This window comes from Gossypium arboreum, chromosome 10, assembly GCF_025698485.1.
Source record: "Gossypium arboreum isolate Shixiya-1 chromosome 10, ASM2569848v2, whole genome shotgun sequence".
NCBI classification, from domain to species: Eukaryota; Viridiplantae; Streptophyta; class Magnoliopsida; order Malvales; family Malvaceae; genus Gossypium; species Gossypium arboreum.
The window spans coordinates 121,790,113-121,815,269 of NC_069079.1; the positions used below are offsets into that span (position 1 = coordinate 121,790,113).

The 25,157-nt window shown below is 29.0% G+C and overlaps 1 protein-coding gene across 1 annotated transcript; it reads right to left on the reverse strand.

The window, feature by feature from the left end:
• Positions 1 to 20,404: 20,404 nt before the first annotated feature.
• Positions 20,405 to 23,986, reverse strand: LOC108487756 (probable disease resistance protein At1g61300). The gene is given in 3 exon segments (XM_017792117.2): positions 20,405 to 20,905; positions 20,907 to 23,281; positions 23,775 to 23,986. Coding segments are annotated over 2 exon segments (2,691 nt in total). The 5' UTR covers positions 23,264 to 23,281; positions 23,775 to 23,986; the 3' UTR covers positions 20,405 to 20,571.
• Positions 23,987 to 25,157: the final 1,171 nt, after the last annotated feature.

Consider the following 25,157-nt stretch of genomic DNA (forward strand, 5'->3'; position numbering starts at 1 on the left):
ATAGAGGCCTCTCCCCCTTATTGTATTCATTCAGTGATTAATAGAATTTTGAGAGCATTCACTCAAACTTTTCTCTCAAGTGTTCTTATTTTTCTGTGGCTTTTGTTCATCTTTTGAAACCGTTCTTACTTCGTTCTTCTGCTGTTCTTCGTGCGTTCTTGAGAGGAGTTCCATTGAATCCTCAATTGTTGCGAGATAGGCTGACTTAGGCGTTTTCGAGCGGGGGAACGCTTAAGGCCGCACGGATTGCTTGGGAAAACTCTAAGTCCGTGAAATTAGAGCGTACTATCCTCCTATTTATGGGTTGAGAAAGGATTATGGGTAATTTTAGGCATTGTCTAAAAAATAGCAGATATAATCAAAATCTACGCAAAAATAAAGTGATTGGATGATGAAAATCAGGAAGCTAATAACTAATAGTTAGAAGAAGTGGAAGTAAACTTTTTACTTAATCATTTGAATCAAATTCAAATATTGAAATTGATATTATTGAAAAGACTTACCTAAATACTAATTTCAATTCGATTAAAATTATAATCAAACTTATTTCCATTATCTAGATATGGGAGACAGAGACATGTCCAAAACAAATAACCTACCCCATAATAGTAGTAACCTTATCTTCACCAATGAATTTGATAGGTATCATGTCTTTGAATGTATTTAAAAAGAAAAAGAAATTTCGTAAATTTGACCATCTGTCATCACATTTGCTTCATCCCTAAAGTTGGGGGCCACAAATAAAGACTAGTAAGATGAACTTAGAATAAGCGACAAAGCATACAAAAGTGGGAATTTTATCATTGCACCATCTTTCTAGCTGTGAATTGGGAAGATATCATGAGAGGATGGAAATTGAGAACAATTATGGCTAGCTAAATTATATTATCTCACCCAAAATATATATATGTAATTTGATGATTTGATTTTGCATTTTTGCGTGTTATTCATGAGAAGGTATGAATTAATTTAATATTCCTTTTCATTATTAAATAGGTTTTTTAATTTAATTAACGATTAATTGATTGTTCGGTTGATATGTTTTCATTTCAATGAGAATTAAAATTAAATTCTTTTAATCAATTCTTAGTCTGTTTCCATTCACCGTTGATCATTTTAATATGATATCGAGTAATTTTGATTTATTTTTAATCATCTTTTGATGATTTTTTAATTAAAATTCTTTTCTTTTTTCTTCAAATAATTTCATTTGATATTTTTAAATTATTTTGTTGATTAATTTTACTTTACATTAAATATTGATTAACTCAAAAGAAATTATATATACTAGATCATGACGCACTTACAATATGAGTGAAAAATAAAATTATGTAATAACTATATTTATAAAGAAATGACATGGTTAATAAATGAGGGTTTGGTTGAATGGTAAAATACAAAATTTAAAAATTATAATGGCTTGAATTTAAATATTATTATATATTTTTTATTTTTCTATATAAATGATAAGAAATGATAAAATACCTTAAAATAATATAATTTATTTTATAAAGTATAGGTATTTTAATAATTATTTAACTGATTAATATTTGATTAACTCGTAATACTAAACTTAATAAAATATTTAATATTATTAGAGATAACTAGAATTTATCCCAAATTCAAAGCATAATACTATATTATATAATTTTTTATTTTAAAAGTAATAGCGTTAATAGTTTTACGACAATATTTAGGTATGGTGGGACTCTATTGTAAGAACACACCACTGAGCTAGTGTCGTTGTCTTAAGTTTGAACTCAAAAATTGGTGTGACTCAAATAATGTAATTCATTTATTAATTTAATTAAAATATTTAATAAAAAGTAAATAGTTTTTAAACTTTGTATAGAAATTGCAATGATATTTGTAAATAGTTTTTAAACTTTGTATAGAAATTGCAATGATATTGTACCCTTAATTTAAGGTGGATTTGCATTAGTAGTATGTTTATCTACGATTAGTATAAAAACAACAGTTGTGGTGAAATTAGATACTATAGCGATATAGTAATTTAAAACAAAAAATAAGCTAAATGCATTGCATTGCACCCAATTGCTCATCCAAACCCATCCTTAGTTTTCAATTTTTTTTAAAAATTTTATTAATTTTTCGATATTTTAAATGTTTGAATTAGTATTATCTGACTCATAACATAAAGTACGTTAAAAGCCTATAACAATATAGAAAATATTATTTAAACAAAATTTTTTAAATAAGGTTAATGAGAACATGTTGTTCAAAATTTTGTTTGGAGAGTTTATAAATATAAATACAATAGCATATGATAGGACTGTAGATAGGTCTAATTATGGGTCGAGACATCTATCCAAGTTCAAAGGTTTGTTGGAAAACTAGGAGGGTTTGGAAAAATATATAGGCCCAAAAATTGGGCTTAGACAAAAATAATGTCCATTTTTTGAATGGGTCAAGTCTCAAATAAGATTTTTTGGCTCGGGTATGGCTCGGACTGAATTAGCTGTTTCATTGCTACTTTCCTGTCATCCACTGTTATTTTGTTACCATTTCGCTATTAAGTTACTACTATTTTGTTGTTGTCGTTTGGGTATTGTATAATTCTTATTTTATTGTTAATTTTGCTACTGTTTTAGAGGTATTTACTTGCTAAGTTACAACAGTCTTATTGTTATTTAAGTATAAAGATTTTTTTTAAATATATTTTTAATTTATCGGAAAAATTTTATTTTAATGCTTTTAATGTATTTGATATATTATATTTTTAGATTTATTTTTATGTAAAAATAATTTAAAAATTAATACATTCAAATTGAATTGAATTCAAGTTTAATATTTTTAATTCGGATTAAATTTGGACAAAATTTTAAACCGAATCAAAACAAAATTTTAAATTTTACATTGGTACAAACCCCACCCCACCCAACCCAACCCATGATTAGGTGTTGATTAGCAGAGGTTGTTTCGGATCTGAATATTATGTCTAAACCCTAGTATTATTAGGTAAGATTAAGGGGATATATGTTTAATTTTATAGTTTTAAAGAAGTGGGGTCCACTTAGTGTATGAGTTATATGTTTTTGAATGTTTGAAAAAAGGAACTTGAGACAGAGCGTGAAAAGTCGTTGCACGTGCGGGTGAAAACGATTTAACGGAGCCTCAACGTCACGCTCTTTCGAACGATTCTCGCTGTCGGCCTTATTACGTCTACGTCTTTCCTCGGGATCCTTGATTCAACAAACCACCTATTTGAGTCTACTCAGTTTTACCGAGTTCGCCAAATCCCGTTGGTTGAGTCAACTCAATCAATAACCAACAACCATCCTTGTCCAAATTTGAAAGCTCGATGTAAATATCATTTCTTTTCCTTTTATCTATTTCTTTCTTCTTTGCTTTCTCAAAATCCAAATCTTCTTAATTCAAATCACCTACTCCGACCTTGACCTAAAATTTAGTCGATTCGCTGCCACCTCGATTTTTAAAGAAATAAATTACCCCAAATTCAAACTCAAAATTTAATAAAAAATTTAACTTCATTTTGACTTCACTCGAATTTAATTTAATTGTTCTATTTTAAAACAAATAAGATTTTTTTTATTTTGACACTAAAACTCAATATATATTTATTTATTGAAAGAAAAAACTTACCATATATATTATGAGATATTTTTGTAAATATTTTAAGGTTGGACGAATATATTTCAAACCTGACTTCGACCTAACTATTTTTCTAATTTCACCCGACCTATGCTGCTCCAAATCCGATTTTTTAGAGAAAAAAAACTTTAATAAATCGAATAAAAACCTATTAAATTTAAGTTTTATTGGCATCCCAAAAACCCACCCACTGATTTATAATTTATGCAAGGTGAGAATCCAAGTTAATATATGAAAATCCAAAGACTTTGGCTTTGTAAATACAGCCAAAGCCTCGTCGGCTTCAATTTATAATTTCCTAATTTTAATGTTTTTTCGAAAAGTAAACATATTGAGTAATAAGAAGAGGTGCCCAAATTACTTCATACATCCAGTGAAGTCTCCATAATTGATAAACAAACCCTTGCACTAATCAAATTAAACCATTTTTCAACAAAATTGCAAGTATAGCTATGAACTTTAATATACTTCAATTCCAATGACAATATTTAAATATATAATATGTTGAAATTTTAATTTAAATACATTTTTGGTAAATTTAAAAGTCATAAAATATATTTTATTATTTTTAAAAGAAATTACCTATAATTCAATTAAACTTTTAAGTGCTCTCATATTATATAAATTATATGTGAATTTTGTCTAAATTTACTTTTGATTTAATTTCCACCATATATTTGTATTATTAAGAACTTAAACTGAATTAATGTCATCAATCACTTGAGTCTCAATTTAATTATGAAATTATCAAAATCTCAATATTATTTTTACAAAATAATTTTTATTTTAATGAATTCTTTTTATCGTTTCACGTATACATAATAAAATTTGAACTCATAAAATTATGATTTTATAGTCTCAATTTTACCATTTAATTTTTATAAATTTATTACATAGAATATCACTGCAGTAAACATCTAATAATCTTTATAATTATGAATCAATAAAATTGCAACATAATTCATGCATCACTCACCATCAAAGTTTCAAACTAGTAATTCAATTGAAACCCAAATTAGAAAATCATTTTATTTTATTTTTCAGAAAGAAAATTATAATATGTTAAATCATATATAGTTGCCAACTTGCCATTGTTATCCAACAAAAAACCCCCCCAAAAAAGGTATAATTTTGTTTTTTGCCCAACAAATTAAATCTGTAGAGATATAAGCATTCACTTATGGACTAACAGATGATAATTATATTCAATAAATAAACAAAAAAATCCTAAAAAAAAACAAATAAAATAATCAACCAAAACCCAGATTTACATTTTCCTTCTCTTAGGGCTATGTATTTGGAAACGAAAAATGAAATAAGTAAAGCATTCAAAAAATCTGGTAAATAATGAACCCAACAAAAGATTTCATGAAATTATATGGATCTATTTTTCTGACATTTGATGCAGTCTACACTGTTTCTTTGCCCTAAACTCATTACAACAATGAACTCTCTCTCTCTCTCTCTCTCTCTCTCTCTCTCTATATATATATATATATATAGGAGAAAATAAGAAAAATGAAACCGACAAAAATTCCATGAAATTATATGGAACTATTTTTCTGACAGTTGATGATCTACACTGTGTTTTGTTTTTGTTTTTTTTTTTTTTCCCTAAATTCATGACAAAACTGAACTAAAGAGGAAGAGGAAGAGGAAGAGAAAGAGAAAGAAACCTTATATGTATTAATTTCCACAATATATATTAACATGGATTTTCTACTAATATAACTTCTACATTTTAGCTGTCTACGGTTTTTCTTTTCTTCAAGTGTCACCACATTCATGCCAGCAAACAAGCATGGTGACGCACCTCCGGAGAATGTAGAACTTTGCTCTTTGCTCCTTCACCAGCCGGCTGCACCGCCGTCCGAATGCCTTACACCGATCCCCCACGTGTCGTCCGCAGAAGCTTCTGTTAGTGTTACTCTCCTCCTTCATTTCACTGTGAATATATATATTTAATTTAGACGAAAAGAGAGAGAGAGAGAGAGATTGGTTTTTTTTTTCTTGGTAGTATAGTTTGGTGGATGGTGAAGAAGGAGGACATTTTTGGGGGTTTATATAATTTATAATAATGTTCAAGGACATAGATTAATTGGACATCTAGAAAGACTATAACACCCTAGTATATCTTATTGTTTTATATCAATACTTTAGGGATTAAAAGGTAACTTCCTTTGTAGACCAAATGGTCTGTCATCCATTCTCAAACAAAGGGATTGTTTTATTATTATTTTTAGGCTTAAATATTCATTTAACCCTTAAGTTAATATTCGAATTTTTATTCTCTCAAGGGTTTTGGTATTTATGAAAATTTGGAATGAAAATAAGTATCAAAACCCTTAATGAAATGAAAATCTAGGTACTAACTTAGAATAAAAAACCATAAATACTAAATTAAAGAAAAGTAATAAATTTAAAAGTTAAATGTATATTTAAAACTTTTGTAAGAGAAAACAGTGTTAATGGATGTAATTTTGTAATAGTTATAATAATTAATTATAATTTTACAATTTATACTTTGAAATTCATGATTATCACTTTTAATAATATTATTTTTAAATTTTAAAACTGCAATATACCGATACTCATTAATATGTATTTTAAAATGATAATTGATAATTTAATAATTTTAAAGACGACATGATAAATGCTTAAAAATAATCAAAACACGTTAATATATTAAATATATAAAATATTATAATATGAATTATTATAGTGTTTAAAATTATATAAGTAATAATTGTTTGAAATATTAAAAGTATTCAAAAGCTTAAACTATATTTTTAAAAACAAAAGTAGAGAATTAAATATGGCAATTTAGAGAATAACGAGGTTAAAACTAATAAATTAAATTATATATATAAATTTTGGGTTTCCCAATAATTAAAGGACAATCCTAAGATTATCCTAAAGAGTTTCCTTTAGATTTTGCTTAGATCTTCCTTTTGGGGTTGCCATTTGTTTGACTGATGACTGAAGTTTGCCTCAAAGGCAAAGTAAGCAAGCGTGTACACCTCGGCAATCGTGTGCTTTCATCTTTTAATTAATTATTATAGATTTTAAAATATTAAAACTACATGCTTCAAAAATTATACAACTTAATTTATATTAAATAAATATAAATATTTAAATATATTAAATAAATTTGAAATATAAATACTCATTCACGAGCCGATGCATAATGTTCTCATAAAAGCTTTTATTATTTATTACCATAACAGTAAAAAATTAGAATTTATATATTTTAATATTAATCATGTACTGATCAAGACATAATATTTTAATAATTTTTTATTATTTATTACTATAACAATAAAAATGTTAAAATATTTATATTTTTATATTATTTATGTATCAATCGATATACAATATTTTAATTGATGTAATTGATATAGATCAAAATTTTAATCGGTACATAAAGTGTGATTTAATTCAAAATAAATTTGAAAATAATATTTACATTTAAGTTTAATAATTTGGGTATATATATTTCTTATTTTATATTTTTATATTAATTGAGAAAATATAAATAAAATAAAAATTATTAATATATTATTATTTAAAAGAAAACAGATGTATTAATTATGTTTAAATATATCATGTCATGCTTATCAAGGACGGATGCACGGTAAGTCGGTCAAGCGTGTAAGGGCTTTGGTTCATATAGTTAGTATATATTTTATACATGTTTAAATATTAAATAAAATTAAGTTCACCCCTCAAAATAAATCTGTTATGTATAAGTTAAAAGAAATCAAAATTAACTTTTGAAAGTGTTATCTCATACATGAATTTTACTTTAATGTGTAATGTTATAAATAAAATTTCATTTTGTATTATTTTATACATAAAATTTTGATTTGATCCAATATTGACTGCCTTCTAATGTTCTAACGTTAGAAGTGAGAATATTGCAACTATATATAGAAATTAAAATGGTGTCTACAAGTGTACGTGTCAAATTGTAATATAGTTTTTGTACAATGAAGCACAAAGAGTACTCCGAGGATCGTATTGGATTGCAGTTTAGGGAAAATTGTTATTAAGTCAATTACCAAAAATAATTACTAATCTACTTGATGCACAAATAAGTAGTGTTAATTTATAAGCAAGATGATGATAATAAACTAATTAAATACTAAACCTAAATATACTCCTAGGTTAATGTATCGATTTCTCCTATTCATTGTTTCAACTATGCAAGTTCCTTTAGCTTAAATCCAATTGTTTTATCCGATTAATTACTGATGTAGAGTTTTAAATAATTGGCTAATAATTAACCCAGTAGGGCCTCTCAGCCTTCTACTAACCTAATTACTTAACAAAAATTACTTATCTTTCGATGTCACTGTTCAAACCGGGTCAGGGTAAGGTGCAATACTGATTTCGAGTTCATTCCTACCTTCATGATTAGGTTCTTCCTTTCCCAACTAACTGATCTGCAAAGTGATACTCGTACACTATACAAATTTTGGGTTCATATCTACCTAAATGATTTCTTAAGGTCGTCAATCCTAGGGTTTAATTGCACTCAACCAGATCCAACCAATCCAAATTAGACTTTACCTTCCAATCAATTAATTAGGTTAATATAGTTGAAACATGCGAAATATGTATAAAGCATAAATTGATTCTAATATTTGCACAAACATTCAATTAACAATGTTAATGAAAGAGATATAAAAAATAGAATAAAAGGAAGAGATGCTCATGAATTAATTGATGAAAGCGTGACTCCGGAATAATCTCCGCTCACGAAAGTCTCACTTTAGAATAGAATCTTCCGATTACAAGATCATAACGTAAACTAAGTAAAAACTAAAAACGAAATAAAAACCTAAGAATGATTTCGGTCTTCCTAAATTTGTATGTTTAATCTGATTACAATGAACTTTATATAGGCTAAAATCGGAATGTTAATGCACCTAAACTATCCTTGAAGTACTTAGAGTTCAACTAGGACAAATATCCTTAATTGCCTTAAAAAATGTAACCGTCACGTGTAGAGATTTTTAGACCGCGTAGAAGCCGTGTTGCAACATAGTTCTGTGACACGACACGACAGACAATTTCGTTCTAAGACTTGTTTTTGCTTCTGTCTTCGGTGTTGCAACATCAATGTTTTGGTGTCACAACATAGGTAGTAGTTTTGACCCAAATATGCATTTTTAGCTCCAGATTTGTCCTACAAGATCATGTAACTTTATTTAAGTATCTAAAGTATAATAAAAACGACTGAAAAGCATAAAATACGACTTCAAGCATGAAAACATAAATATGTACTAAGATGCTTTGATTTAACTATCAAACAAGCTAAAATTATGTGTAAAAAGGGATGTAACTAATAATGCAATTCGTGCTAGATAAAATATTCACAAATTACTAACAATATTATCGAATTAACACCATTTTATGTTGATATATTGTAAACACAAACAATTATATTAATCGATATAAAAGTAAATGTATGTATTCATTTTTAAATGTATACAATTAAATCAAAATCAAAGTTTTATGTATATATATGAACCACAAGTCAAGTTTCATGTGTATAATTATACCAAATCAAAGTTCATGTATCAAATTATAATTTGGACAAAAATTCATATATAATTTTGATATTTTGATATTTATCCTTATTATATTTATTTGCATGACTACAACCAAGGTTATGTTTTGGTTAAAATATGTTATAGGTCCTTGTGCTTTTCACAAATTTAGAATTTAGTCTTTGTACTTTATTTTCGTGAATTTAGTCTTTTTACTTTTCAGATTTCAAAATATTGGTCTAGTTGTTTACACCATTAATTTTTTGGTTAAATATATTGGTGTGACATTTTGAAACAAATTAAATACTCACTTGGTAGTAATGTAAATAAAAATGATGTTGTAATGAATCAAAATTTAATAAAATAATTTTAGCATTATTAACAATCGGACTTGAATTTTGAAATCTGAATGGAGCTAAATTCATAAAAGTAAATGTATAAAATTAAATTCTAAATTCTGAAGAATACAAAAACTTATGACATATTTTAAATTTTCTTACCTTTGTTACTTTTATAATAATCTTCTTTTTTATTTGAAAACCTTGATAGTTTGTAATTGGTAAAGGTAGTCACAAATAGGCCTGATTATGCATCAGGCTGATGCAAAATTTAGGCTCTTGTTCTAGGACTAGACTTGACCTACAAAATGGGCTTAAAATTTTGTCCACGTTAAACCAGGATAAAAATGTTAAACTCAAGTCCAACTGCTCGTATTAAAAAAATTATACTATTTTTAATATAAAACAAATTGAAAAATATAATACATTAAATACACTAAAAATATTAAAATAAATATTTTCCAACAAATTAAAAATACATTAAATTTTTTATACTTAAATAACACTAAAATAGTCGCAACTTAGCAAGTAAATACTCTAAAATAGTAGTAAAATTAACAATAAAATAAGAGTTATACGTATCCAAACAATAATAATAAAATAGTAGTAATATAATAGCAAAATGACAACAAAAGCAACATGGGAAATTTTTTTAGCCAAATTTGGGTCTGGTCGGACCCGGGCCAAAAAGTTCTTATCCAAGGCCCGACCCATTTAAAAAGTGAAACTTTTTTTTGTCGAAAAATAATTTTCGAGCCTATATTTTTGCTCAAATCCTCTCACTTTTTAAGCAAACTTTCGAGCCTAGATGAATAACCTGACCCCTTCAAAAACTAAGTTTTTAACACTAGTTATTGAAATTGTAATTGGATGATATATTTATTACCTTAATTAAATATATATATGATTACAACGATGTATTTAATTAATTTTCAACTTTGTAAATCATGGTCTAAAACCAATAGAACTTGTATTAATTGAATTGCAAGTGGTAAACAAATTTACGGACTCAGTTGTTATTAGCCCCTCAAAACCAAACACCAAGATCCGTCACTAGCGCTTATTATATCATTTTTTTTATTTATCGTAATTCATATTATAATTTTTAATATATTATATAAAAAAGGTTATTAAATCTAAGAGTGAGTTTTTGATCAAATCGAGTTGAATTGAGTGAAAAATTTTCGAGTTAATCGAGTCTTATTTTATCATCCTAACTCGATTGAAAATTGTAAAAAAATAGAATGTTATTAATGACAATATATATCGCAAAAAAAAAAAAGAGAAATAAAAATAAATAACACACAGATTTTACGTGGAAACTCTTTCGGGAAAAAAACCATGGGCAGAGGAGAAGAAAATTCACTATGTCGAATTCGAATAATTACAAGAGGAATAGACCATGTCTATTTATAGGCTTGTAAAACCAAATTCTAATAGGAGTGTAGTAAAATTGAAATACCTTATTCTAATCAATATCAAATAGATGGAGTTTAATAAGGTTTAAAAAACCTTATTCTAAAATAAAATAAAATAAAATAAGTGTAGTTCTATAGGGATTTTACTTTTATTTTACCACTGTATTTTAAATAAGGATTCGGGTCACTTAATTCTAACAATCTCCACCTTGACACGAATTCTCAATGAACAAATTCTTCATCGCGAACTCTCAACGAACAAGTTCTCCGTCTCTTCCATAAAACCCCTTAAGGGTTTAACTTCAACAATGAACACTAACCAAGTCTAAACAATGCTCAAACTTGGTTATAGGAAGTGACTTAGTCATCATATCTGCAGGATTTTCATGAGTACTAATTTTGCTCACAACAATATCACCACGAGGAATAATATCATGAACAAAATGATACCAAACATCAATGTGTTTTGTTCTCTCATGAAATATTTGATCTTTTGTAAGGAAGATGGCACTCTAACTATCACAAAATACTTTATTGATTTGAAGGTCTTTATTGAGTTCATTAAAGAGTCCCTTCAACCAAATAGCTTCTTTACAAGCCTCAGTAATCTCCATGTACTCAGCTTTACTGGTAGACAAAGCGATTGTAGTTTGCAAAGTGGCTTTCCAACTAATTGCATAATATCCGATTGTAAAGACATAACCTGTAAGAGGCATTTTTCTATCAAGGTCTCCAGCAAAATCAGCATCAATATACCCAATGACTCTATCTCTAGTTTTTCCAAACTGTAAGCAAACATTAGTAGTACCTCACAAGTATCTTAAAATCCACTGAACTGCTTTCCAATGTTCTTTACTAAGATTTGCCATGTATCTGCTGACTGCACTGACTGTATACGATAAATCTGGACGTGAACAAACTATAACATACATGAGAGATCCCACTGTACTAGAGTATGGAACATGTGACATGTACTTAATCTCATCATCTGATTGTAGAGACAAAACTGATGAAAGTTTGAAATGGGCTACTAAAGGAGTACTAACAGGCTTAACACTCTGCATATTGAACTTGCAAAGAACTTTCTGAATGTACCCCTTCTGACTTAAGTACAATTTACATACTTTTTTATCTCTCAGAATCTTCATACCAAGTATCTTCTTTGCTGGTCCTAAATCTTTCATCTCAACTTCTTCACTTAGTTGGGATTTAACCTTTCTTTTCTCTATTTTATCTTTCGCTGCTATCAACATATCATCAACATAAAGGAGTAGATATACAAAAGAACCATCACTATTTTTCTTAAAGTAAACACAACTGTCAAAGCTACTTTTTTTGAAATCATGAGAAGTCATAAATGAATCAAACATTTTGTACCACTGTCTTAGTGATTGTTTCAGCAAACATAAAAGTAACAGAAATGTTACTAGAAAAAAGTGTAAAATGTAAAATTCCCCTAAAAACTACCTTTTATCTGAACTAATTTATAAAATGCACATTGCTAGCGTGGTCTAGTTGCTGCTCTCTCTATGGCCATTTACTTTATTAATCCTTTGTATGATAAAGTTACAAAGGACTATAAATTTATATATAATCAGTAGAATTCTTAAATTTGTACAGGACACTAAAAATATAATATATGTTAAAATATAAAAGTAGAAATCTTATAATAAAATGCCAAAGATAATATTCTCCCAAAACCTTTTTTAAATTATCATAGAGAATGGCCAAACAAACATAGTCCTCTTTTTCTGAGACTATAAAACCCTTTGGTTGTTGCATGTAAATATCTTCCTCAAGTTCTCTATGCAAAAATGCAGTTTTTACATCTAACTGCTCAAGCTCCAAATCATGCATGGCCACAATACCAAGCAAAACTTGAATCAAACTATGTTCACAACTGGGGAGAACACATGTATGAAGTCCACTCTTGGAATTGGACAATAACACTTTACAACAAGCCTTGTTTTATATCTGAGTTCTTTAACTCATGGAGTCCCTTCTTTCTTTTTAAACACTCATTTACAATGAACAACCTTTTTACCTTTAGGAAGTTTCACAAGATCTCATATTCTGTTTTTGTGGAGTGATTCCATCTCCTCTTGCATAGCAAACATCCACTTTTCTGAGTCTTCACAGCTAACTGCCTCAGAATAATTAGATGGTTTTTGATTTGCATCTATATCTTCAGCCACATTTAAAGCATAAGAAAATAGATCAGCCTCGACATACTTCTTTGGAGGTTTAATTTCTCTTCTAGTTCTGTTTTTGGCGATAGAGTATTGTGGTGAAGAAGTAACTCTATTTGGAATTTTTGTATTGGCTTGAGGAGTTGGCTCTGTTGTAGATTCTGGATTAATTTGATGCTCTACCTGCTATTGATTTTTTTTATTGGAAGAACCTTTAAGAGATAAGTTAGATAGAATAGCAATTTCATCAAAAACATCTCTGCTAAGCACAACTTTTCTATTTTCAGGACACCATAACTTATACCCTCTTACACCAGCTTTATAACAAATAAAAACACAGTTAATGGATCTTGGTTCCAATTTTCTATTATCAACATTAGCATACGTAGGACACCCAAAGATCTTTAAATTAGAATAGTCAACAAGATTACTAGACTATACCTCTTGTGGAGTCTTTTTCTCAATGACAACGGATGGAGATCGGTTGATCAAACAAATGTAGTATGACGACTTTGGTAAGTTGACATTTGATAACATACATTGAACCTTCTCCATGATCGTTTTGTTCATTCGTTCTGCAACGTTGTTTTGCTATGGAGTATGATGAACTGTCAAGTGTCTTACGATCCCTTCTGACTTGCATAGTTTATTAAATTCATCAGAACAGAATTCTAAGCCATTGTCTGTGCGGAGGTATTTTATTTGTTTTCATATATGTTTTTTAATCATAGTTTTCCAAGACTTAAATGTGGAAATCACATTGCTTTTCTACTTCAGGAAGAACACCCAAATTCTTTTAAAAAAATCATCAATAAAAGTTAGCATATAGTTAGCTCCATCTCTTGAAGGCACTCTTGATGGCCCTTACAGATCAAAATGAATATACTCTAATATTTTCTTCGTGTTACGAATTCCTCTAGTGAATCAAACTCTTTTTTGCTTCCCAAAAACGCAGTGCTCACAGAACTTCAGTTTGCAAATTTCTTATGCCATTCTCACTCATATGCCCTAGGTGCATATGCTAAAGTTTAGTAATATCATCATCTGACAAGGAAAAGGAAGTGACAGTTGCATCACCAGTTACAGTAGAACCCTGTAAAACATATAACTTGATAGTCTTTCTCTACCCTTTCATCACAACGAGGGAACCTTTGAAAATATTCAAAACCCCACTTTCAGCTGTGTATCTGCACCCTTTTGAATCTAATAGTACTCAACGAAATTAAATTTCTCTTCAATTCTGGAACATGTTACACATCACTAAGTGTTCTAACAACTCCGTCAAACATCTTAACTTTAATCGACGATTTTACACGAAGAATTATTTTTCATTAAAACAACACCTTCAGACACTGTTTCGTAGGTTATAAACTAATCTCGATTAGGAATCATATGGAAGGTGCAACCTTAATCAAGGACCCACTCCTCGCTCACTTTAGAATTGTTGATAGAAACGACTAGAAGTTCACCATCGCTGTAGTCTTCTACAACATCAGCTTCATCAAAATTTTCTGGTTGTTTTACCTTTTGATTCGCAGCCTCCCTTGTGATTTTATTTTGTAGCTTAAAGTACTCAGATTTAAAGTTACAATTTTACCTCTATTTGAAGACTTTGATCTACCCTTAGATTTACAGCGAGGATCCCGTTCCTGTGTCCTTCCTTGATCATCATCAGCATTCCAATCTTGTCTCTCACGAATAATGAGACCATTTCCCTGAGAGTCTGTTTTAACCATAAGATGTTTCATCTTATCATACGAGGTCAAAGAATTATAAACCTCATCAACAGTGAGAGACTCGTGGCTATATAAAATTGTGTCTCTAAAGGTTGAATAAGATGGGGGGAATGAATAAAGTAGAATCAACCCTAGATCTTTCTTATCATACTGAACCTCCATAGCCTCTAAGTTTGAGAGAATTTATTTAAACACTGTTAAGTGTTCGTGCACATACACTAAACGATAAGCATAAAGACGCTACTTCATATGCAGTTTACGGATTAGAGTTTTCGACATACATATTTGTTCCAGCCTCTTCCATAATCCAACAGCGGTCTTCTTCTTTATCACATCCTTCAAAATTTCGTTAGACAAATTAAGATGTAACTGTGTTAACGCCTTTCGATCTTTGCGCTTTTTCTCTTCTTTCGTTAAGGTCGAAGGCATCTTATCTACCCCTAGTAAGTCTTCCTCTAAGTCCATCTGTGCAAGAACTGTCTGCATCTTTATCTACCATAATGCGAATCTGGTGTTGTGATCCAACAACGAAATTTCCTACTTCAAAGATGTCATTACTGTGATTGAAATGAACAACTTGTAAGCTCTGATACTAATTTGTAAAAAAATATAATGTCAGTAATAACAATATATATCGCAAAGAAAAGAGAAATAAAAGTAAAGAACACACAGATTTTACGTAGAAACGCTTTCGGGAAAAAAACCACGGGCAGAGGAGAAGAAAATTCACTATGTCGAATTCGAATAATTACAAGAGGAATAAACTATGTCTATTTATAGGCTTGTAAAACCATATTCTAATATGAGTGTAGTAAAATTGAAACACTTTATTCTAATCAATATCAAATAGATGGAGTTTAATAAGGTTTAAAAACCTTATTCTAAAATAAAATAAAAAAGTGTAGTTTTATAAGGATTTTACTTTTATTTTATTTTACCACTGTAATTTATTTAAATAAGGATTTGGGTCACTTAATTATAACAAAAATGAAATTCAAGTCAAGTCGAATTGAATCGAGTGAAATTAATAAATTAAACATATCAAATTAAAATCATGTTGGAATGCATAAATTTGAAATAATCTATCTTTGAAATCTTTTTCAAAACAAAATAAATTTTAAAATTCAACTCATCTCGAACTCAAAAAAATTAAATATCAGTTCCATCATTTGAATTTTTTTTTAAAATTTTTTATAAAGTGAAATCAAATTTTACTCGCCTTATGAGAGCTTCCTATTTTAGCACAAAAATGAGAATGCAGCAATTAGGGTTGAGGAAGTTGCTTGGTACGGGAGTTTTGTAATCATCAACAAGAAAAACAGGTTTAATGGTGTGAGAACTTAAATCAAAATTTGAAGCTGAAGCTATTGTAAATGGAAATGAATGTCTTAGGGGGTTAAGTTAACATATATGTCGGTCCATTTATGAATTTACTGCTTACTGTCAACACACTTTTCTTTTTCTTGCAACCCATGTATTATCATGTCATGCACAGGGCAGCTTGGGGGCAGTGCGACTTGCACGTGGAATGCCAGGATTAGGTCTCAATCTTTTACTTTCATTCTTTCATATTTTTACAATTCATCTAAGTCCTTTCATATTATTTTTATTTAATATTTCACAATTTTCATGAATTATAAAAATTAAAAAAATTAAAATTTAAAAATACATTGAATTTGTCGATTTAGTCTTAGTTTGTTTGACATCGATATTATTGTCAATATAAGAGGACGTAGATTTGAGTGCACTAAAATATATTATCCTTTTATTTAATGGTTGAAGAGACGTTATAGATAATTTTAAGTATTGTATAAAAAACAGATATAATAAGATTTTATAATGAATTGAAAAGTATAAAGAAGAGCTCAAGTTTAATGATAAACATATTTACTGTTTACACTTTTTAACAAAATGGATGTTGCCTTTAATATTTTAAATTCAAGACGATTTTCTTAATTTATAAACAATATTTAACTTAGAATTAAAAAAATCAAATAACAAAATCTTTATCTAAAATTAAAAGAAGATTTCAATAAAACCCCAATACTCAATTAAACAAGAATGCATGAAAAGAGAGAGTTAACTATAAGGTATAGTGTAGTGGCTGTTCATATCATCTATTAATTATGTAATTAGTGGTTTGATCTTCATTCATGGGAATAGAATAAATTTTATAACTAGCTATTTACCTTTTTTGAAGAATATCCATAATAAAAATTTAGTGTTTTTGACAAAAAAAAATGCAAGGAAAAAGAAAAACAAAAACTTCAATGCCATTAGTTCAAATTGAATGATCTATAAAATTTTTCCATCAATGAAATTATTTAAGAAGAATCCCAAATATCAGAGTCGTCTATGAGTGTTCACTTTTGTTAAACGGTGAAATTCAAATACACACAATTTTGGGACATAAGAAAATTTACTTTCTTCTACTTTGCCACTTAATTTTTCTTAAGCATATAGATTAGTACCTAAGAACTTTCAAAATTGGGAATCATTCGTTTTAATGGATTTGAAATTGAGGTTGGGAATTGAAAATATTTCTTATTTCAAGTTATTATTCTATTTATTGTTGCAACAAGAGTTAAGAGAGGAAAATGGAATTAAATAATTATGAGAGTAAAGTAAGAAGAAAAATTAACGAATGATATTTGTTAATGCAATTCGAATTTATCATCCTAACTTTGTGAAGTCTAGTTCAAAAAATAATTTTACTCAATATTTAACTCAATTCTACTGTTGGCTTAATCTACCATCTCACAAGGGATAATTGCAACTCAAAAGTTGAACTCAAATTGTTACAATCACCTTCCCTAATAACTTTACTTACGATCAATAAAAATTCTCCAATAAAAGCCTCAAAAGAGAATAAAAAATATATTGAGAACACAACACAAAAATGACACTTAGCTTTATTTGATAAATCACTGAAAATTAATTTTTACGCATGTTTGATAATCCAAAATTAAAACAATCGATAGAATATTTTTTTAAAAAGTGTGGGAAATAATAAGTAGATAAGAGTTACTTATCACTTAATAGCTAATATTTTCAATTATTTCAATTTTATTTTATTTATTTTAATGTTGCATTATCTTATAAAAAATTACATTTACATTTAAAATTTTTGTTTAGAGTAAGGTGAAATGTTTAAAAAAATTAAGGATAAAATACAAAATATAATTTTTTATAATTTAAAATTTATATTTATCAAACAATCTAATTATATTTCGTAATTAATTTTAAGTAATATATGAAACAGATTTTATAACTTAAATTCAATACTTGATTTTTTCAATTTATTAAACAGCACCTTAAAAACATCATTCAACCTGTGTCACAAATAACCTATTTATAAGTCTTTATATTTGATCACCTAAACCGAATTTAAGATATGGATTTCATTGAAATTTAAATTAAAAATATCTCAACTGAATTTATCAAAATCTTTTACAAATTCTGAATAAGCCTTCAACTAAAAGTCTTGATTAGCTTCAATCTCTGAAAAGATAATGATAAAGTCGATGTTACTTAAAACTAATATTCTTAAAAATTTCTAATTCCATGACAAATATAATAATCAAAGTATATCGTTTTAATCACACCAATTAAAATGCAACACACAATCATGTCACATTACTTTTTGTATTATAAATAAAATAATTTGAAACAAGTAGAAGAATAATGAGTCAAATGTATGAAAAGATGTAAAGCTTATGAGCCCTTTTGATTATTATGCATTAATTGAAGTTTGAAGCCGATATGAATAATAGAGCAACAAGTGTGGATGCATGGGATTTAGTCGACAAAAAGAGTCGTCGTAAATTGTAATGATCATCAAAATCAGATTTCATGCTTCCTTGAATTAACCTTTGGGAGTAGTGTAAGTTGGAAAATTAGATTGTTTGTTTTGTCGAAAATGGGAACTTCAACCCCCAAATATTCCTTTGTCATTCAGTAAAATATAAGTATTTTTTATCTTCGTTTTATAGTTTATATTTAAGGTTTGTAATTATTTTTTAATAATATTATCCTTAAATTTCTAACATATATTTTCTCATTATGAGTAAAAAAACAGAAAGCTTTTGAATTAACTTATTTAAATAGAGAATAAAATGATATAATTAAAATACGTGATCTTATCAAATATTTTGATTTAACAGATTGAATCACAATTAAATTGATAAATAATTTGTATTTAATTTTTAATTAATATTAATTTTGAATTTAAATTTTATTATAGAATATAAAAGTATTAATATGAAAGTAGTAATATTTTTATTATTAAAAATCTAACTATACTCATTCAAACAACATACACCTTTAATCACAAATATTTTTGTTTTCAAAATTTGGATTTTTTTTTATGTTTTTAAATCTTCAATCAAGAATGATTTTGTGTTTGCATATACCTAAACCCAACAAATATTTTTCAAAGTTTAAAGCTTTGAGTATGTAGTTTTAAGGCATCATCAACTCAGCATAGTTTTGATATTCACAATGTGAAATTATAGTGGATTGGTTGACCACACTTGGGCTTAAAATCCTTGAATAAGGCCCCCATTTATAAATGGTTTAAGCCCATGGGCCTAGTAAGTCACTCTGCCAATGATAGATCCTACAAGAGTACAAAAATTCTTTTGTAATTCTTTAATTGAAAAAATCCGGTAAAAGTATCATACGGGTCTATATTAGGAGTCAAACTATATGTTTTCCCCTCTGTTTAAATAAATTAGATCAAATAGTAAATTAGTCATTTTTTGTTAAAAAATTTACTTATTTGTATTGTTAAAAACTAGCATGCCTAACCAAACAATCATATAATGACACATGGCGTGCCATATGCACATGCACATGATGTTGACATATAGAGACTAGTTTTTAAAAGTAAAAATAGATGAGTTTTTTAATATAAATGACATTTTTTCTTTGATCTAATGTACAAATACTAATTTGTCTATTTTTTTAGTAGAGGAGATAAAATGCAACCTAACTCCTACTATAAGGGCCTCCATAATATTTTTATCATAAAACTCTTTTATTAGATTTATTAACATTTTAGTATGTTTGTTAGATGTAAGTTAACATGAAACGCTTGTTTGATTGTAAATCAATTAAATCCCTACTATACTTGTATTTGGTTCACATTATGTAACATTCTACTGGTAGTCTCACATCTTCAAACAATATCAAAATGTCGTAATAGAGAGTATAATCTCAATACCATACATTTTTTAGGTTATTTGAGATTTCGGGAGAAACTAAAATTTGAATAAATTTGCTCTTTATTTTATTATTTCAAACAATTTCATTTTTTCTCAAATAAAATTCAAGTAAAATTAAAACAAAAATCTCTCTTTCTCTTAATGATGAAACCATAACCATAGATGTTCTATTTAAAATTATAATTATTTTATGCACTATAAGAATTTATTTATTGGTATGTTAATTATAATTATAATTATGGTTAAATTAATAAATTATGGTTAATGATACAATTATTTTTCATGATTATTGTAATAATGATTTATAAAATTATTTCAATATCATATATTTACATATTGAAATATAAGTTGTAATAAATTATTATGGTTAATTAAAATTTTATATAAACACTTAAAACAAAAAGATCTGCAAATGTGTGATAAAAGATTCGCTTACACTGTACTGTTATGGTTTTAAACAGACTTCGTCCAACATCTTCATCTGAGGTGCTCCAAAACTAAGGGTCGAACAACGTTCTTAATATTGAAATTAGGGTGCTCCCACTCTACTGCTTCCCACCAATCTATTGGTTGCACTTGGATTCTCTGGAGAGAACTAGAAGGAGAAAGTTCTCCACCATCAATCCCGAGCTGTGTAAGATATAGAGGAATCCGCTTTAGCTTTGGACAATCATATATTGTAATGAATTGGAGAGAATCACAAACCATTACTCCATTTTCACTACAAATGCGCTGCAATTGTACTAGAATAACCAATTCTAACGTCCTCAGTTTGGGGAAAGGGAAGTTGATGGTATCATTATTGGAACCCAATCTTTTTGAGGGAGGAAAATATGCCGACTGATGATTCTCCAGCTCCAACTTCAACTATGACTTTCAAATTCTCTAACTCACTTAGATTCAGAGACCCGAGTGTTTGAAACTGATCACACTTGGATGAAATTACAGATTCCAACTCACTACAATCACCAAGTTCACATCCTTTCAAAGCAGTTGCATTCCTCAATCCAATATCGTTTATACTTCTCACACCCCTGCACTCCAATAGACTTAATTCCTCGATGCCGTATGGAAGAATAATTTCATCTCCAACATCAATTTTAATCCCTCTAAATCCAACAATATTTCTGGAAGTCGAGAGATGATCTACAGCGGCAGGAGAACCTACCCGAATGGAGTATTTATAAAGCGGTTTTCTGTTACTTGCAAACGTGTTCAAGACACCCACGTTATGGAACCAGCCCTCAAAAACCTCCAACTTATTCAATTCCCTCAAGTCTTCTGCGCTTCTCAATTTTGAATGAATTGGCAAATACTGAAGCCGGCATAGTTTTGAGAGTGTTCCAGTAGGAATCCCTGTTAGATGAGTGATTTCACCGATTCCACTGCGTCCAAGATCCAATTTCTTCAAAGCTTGAAGTTTCGATAGACAAGGCAAACTCTTTAAATTCCAACATCCTCTAAGCAACAATACTGTGAGTTTCTCCAAAAAGGAAATAGAATTAGGCAAACTCTGTAAACGAGTATAAGAAAGATCAAGAATCTTAAGGTTAGGAAAGTGCTCAAAGAAAGATTCTGGAATCTCTTTCAATGCATTCCTTGAGAGCAACAATGTTGTGAGTTTTGGAAATTTCAGGCATTTCATGGTTTGAGGACTTGTTGAGATGAAATTGCGCATTAAAGAAACCTTCTCCAAATCTTCACCCCATTCTTCCATGTTTGGCACCTCTTTCAACTGCATACCAGCTTTTACCAGAAATCTTTTCCTTGTGATATGCAATGCCATATCTCTAACAAGATCATGCATTTTTATACATGGCCTATCCTGAACCCTTTCTAACAAACAATTTTCTTTAAGCTTTTGCAAGATGGAATGACCGCTACGCCCCATTGCTTTTCTACTTCCCGTTTCATCTATAAGCCCTTCTTCCATCCAATATTCAATTATCTCATTTTTATTGATTTCATGATCTTCAGGATATAATGCACAATACAAAAGGCAATCTTGGTCTATTCCTCGTAGACGATCATAGCTGAATTTTAAACATCCATACACCTTATCTTCCATATCGTTGATGTTTCTGATGTTGCCTCGTAATTCATCTATAGCATTTTCCCACATACGAGGATCGGATTTTCCCCTCATACAACCAGCCAGTGAGACAACTGCTAGAGGAAGTCCATCACATTCCCTCACAGCAAGTTTCATTAATGGTTCTAAAGTTGGATTGGGCAACATGTCTTGTCCAACTTTGCTTAAGAATAAGTTCATGGCTTCCTCCATAGAAAAACAAGGAACTTCAACTTTCTTAAATCCCATCGATTCAGCAACCCTTTCTGAACGTGTGGTCAACACTAATTTGCATCCATTATTTGTTGTTGGCTCAAGGATTCCCACATCCTCAAGGGAAAATCTTTCCCATACATCATCCAATATTAGCACATACCTCATTTGTCCTCTCAACATTTTTGATAACTTCCCTGCACGGACGATTGCATCATCATCATCTGACAACTCTTCCCCCAATTGAAAAGCGATGTTCTTTTGCAGCCTTCGAATGTCGAAGTCTTGAGATACAGTAACCCAAATCAATTTTCTAAATTTACTCTCTTTCAACAACCTATTATGGACATCCTTCATAATGGTTGTTTTCCCGATTCCGCCCATCCCCCCCACACCAATCAATCCAACTGCATCTCCCATCAAATACATATAAATTATTTCTCTAACATTGGTCGCACCTACTACTTCCGGTGTAGGTAGATTAACCGCTATGGTAGAAGGATCATTAACAACCAAGCCCCCAGAGAAATTTCCTTCAGCATGCACTTCCTTCATTGCCTGAGTCGCCTCATCAACAAGCTTCCCCAAGCATGAGCGGAAGAGATATTTTCCTTTACTGATTTTGTCTTCAACATGTTGAGCATGACCAAGCTTTTGCTCTACTTTCTCAAACCATCTTTTAACTTCCTGCTTGGGCGTTTTCCCGAAGTGATGCTCGTCTTCCAACTGCTGTTGAAAATCTGCCTCCTTGGCACGCAAATCCGCTTGTGCTTGATTGAAATCATCAACGTATTCCGTGAATTTCCTTTGGAATTTTAGATATTTTTTAGCATTATGACCGATGAACTTAATAACATCAAGGATTGGCCCAATGAGTTCAGCCATTAAAAAGGTCTAGTTTTCCTGCATCAAATTTAGCATATTAATGATTAAGTTTAAGAATATTAGAAAATCAAAACTACAATTACAATAATACAAATAGAGCCAGTTGAGCTAGTTTAAGTGGTTGAATCCTCTAACCATATGCAGAACTTATAACTTCAAACAAAATTCACTAAAATTACAGACATGATGGGAGGATACACCACAGATATGGTTGTTGACACCATAGGTCCCAACTCCAAACCACCCGATCTAGTCTTCAAATAATAAATCTTCCCTTACAGACACAATAATGTAGTTCATTTTGACATATATGGATATGAGATCCACATAAAGGGACTAAACAAAATGATTTATATGCAACACACGTAAGATCACATAAGACTTGGTATATATGTCGGTGAGCACAACTTGTTTTTCACATTTTGGTGAATTTAGAGATAATACAAGAATATAAGGCAACACAAGTAGCAGAGTATAAGATGCATGCTATGGCCAATTTATTGAAACTTACTTGAATCTAGCTTGGAATAAAGAATGCTGGTGGCAAATTCTTTTCTCCAATTCAAAAGATCCAGCTAAAGAAGGAATTCTTCAGAATAGTTGAAATTAACGACTCCAAGAACAATCTTCGGTATTGTTCTCCAATTTTTTTTGCTTAGACAGTAGTAGTCCAATCCTGGGGGCGATGGGTCGATACTTAGGCAAAATGAATGCCATATAGCTGGCATCAAATCATCATTATACCAATTAAATCCGGTTGAAATCGCATTTGTCCAAAGAAATCAAATTTGTAAAGGCTTAAATGATTAAATTAAATATTAACTATTTAAATTATCGGAGTTAGGTTAGTTAGTAAATATTTATTTTATTTTAATCAGTTATTAAAGGTTTGATTCTCGTCATGGATATGAAGTATTTTTAAAACTTATGATCAGCATTTATCTCCTCAATGAGTTTACATAATGCAAAAGATTAATAATTAGATTCACTCTCATGAATATCTTAATAAATGAAAAATAGAAATATAAAATCACATTTGATATTATGTGACTTAAGATTCAGCTTAAGACTACATGACTTGGTCCGAGCTTAACATTGGGCTTGATTTGAATTGCTACAATAAAAAACATTAAATTAATTTATAAAAATTGTAATTGAGGTTGCATTGGAGGCTTTTTAGGTGATTAATCCAATAGTGGGGGGCGATGGGTCAAATCTTAGGCAAAATAATGCGTTACAGCTCGCAACAAAATCATAATTATACCAAATTAAATTCAGTTGAAATCATAAAGGAATTAAATTTGTAGAAGATGGTAACTGAGTTAGATGAGATAATAATAGTTTTTATTAGTTAAGAGTTCAAGTCTCATCATGTGTACTAAGTAGTTTTAAAATTTGTGATTAATATATACTCTTTTAAGTGAGTTTATAAAATGCGAAAAATTAATTATTAGATTAGCTCTAGTAGGTACATTGAAATTTCTTTAGCTAGTTATCCTTCCTTTGCTTTTTGAAAGTGTATAATTTTAATTTATTTTCTATAAATTAATAATTTGGGGATGAGGCTATCTTCTATTTTTATATGTATTTTAGATATAAAGTTAAATTTAGCCTTCAATATATATATCTTTTATCAATTTGGCTATCAATGTTTAAACATAGCACCCTATGGTAATCTACACATACTTTATGCTTTTTTGTTTGAATTTTATGAACTTTTTAAATATTTTTATACTTTTTAAATTATTTATTAATGTGGCATAAAAGACAAATAATGCCATATCAAGTGTCAACATGAAGTATAAATGAACTTCCATGCCAGTTGTCACGTTAACATTGTTAAAAATTAATTTTTTAGTCAACATTTTGTTTAAAAAATAATTTAACTCTTTTA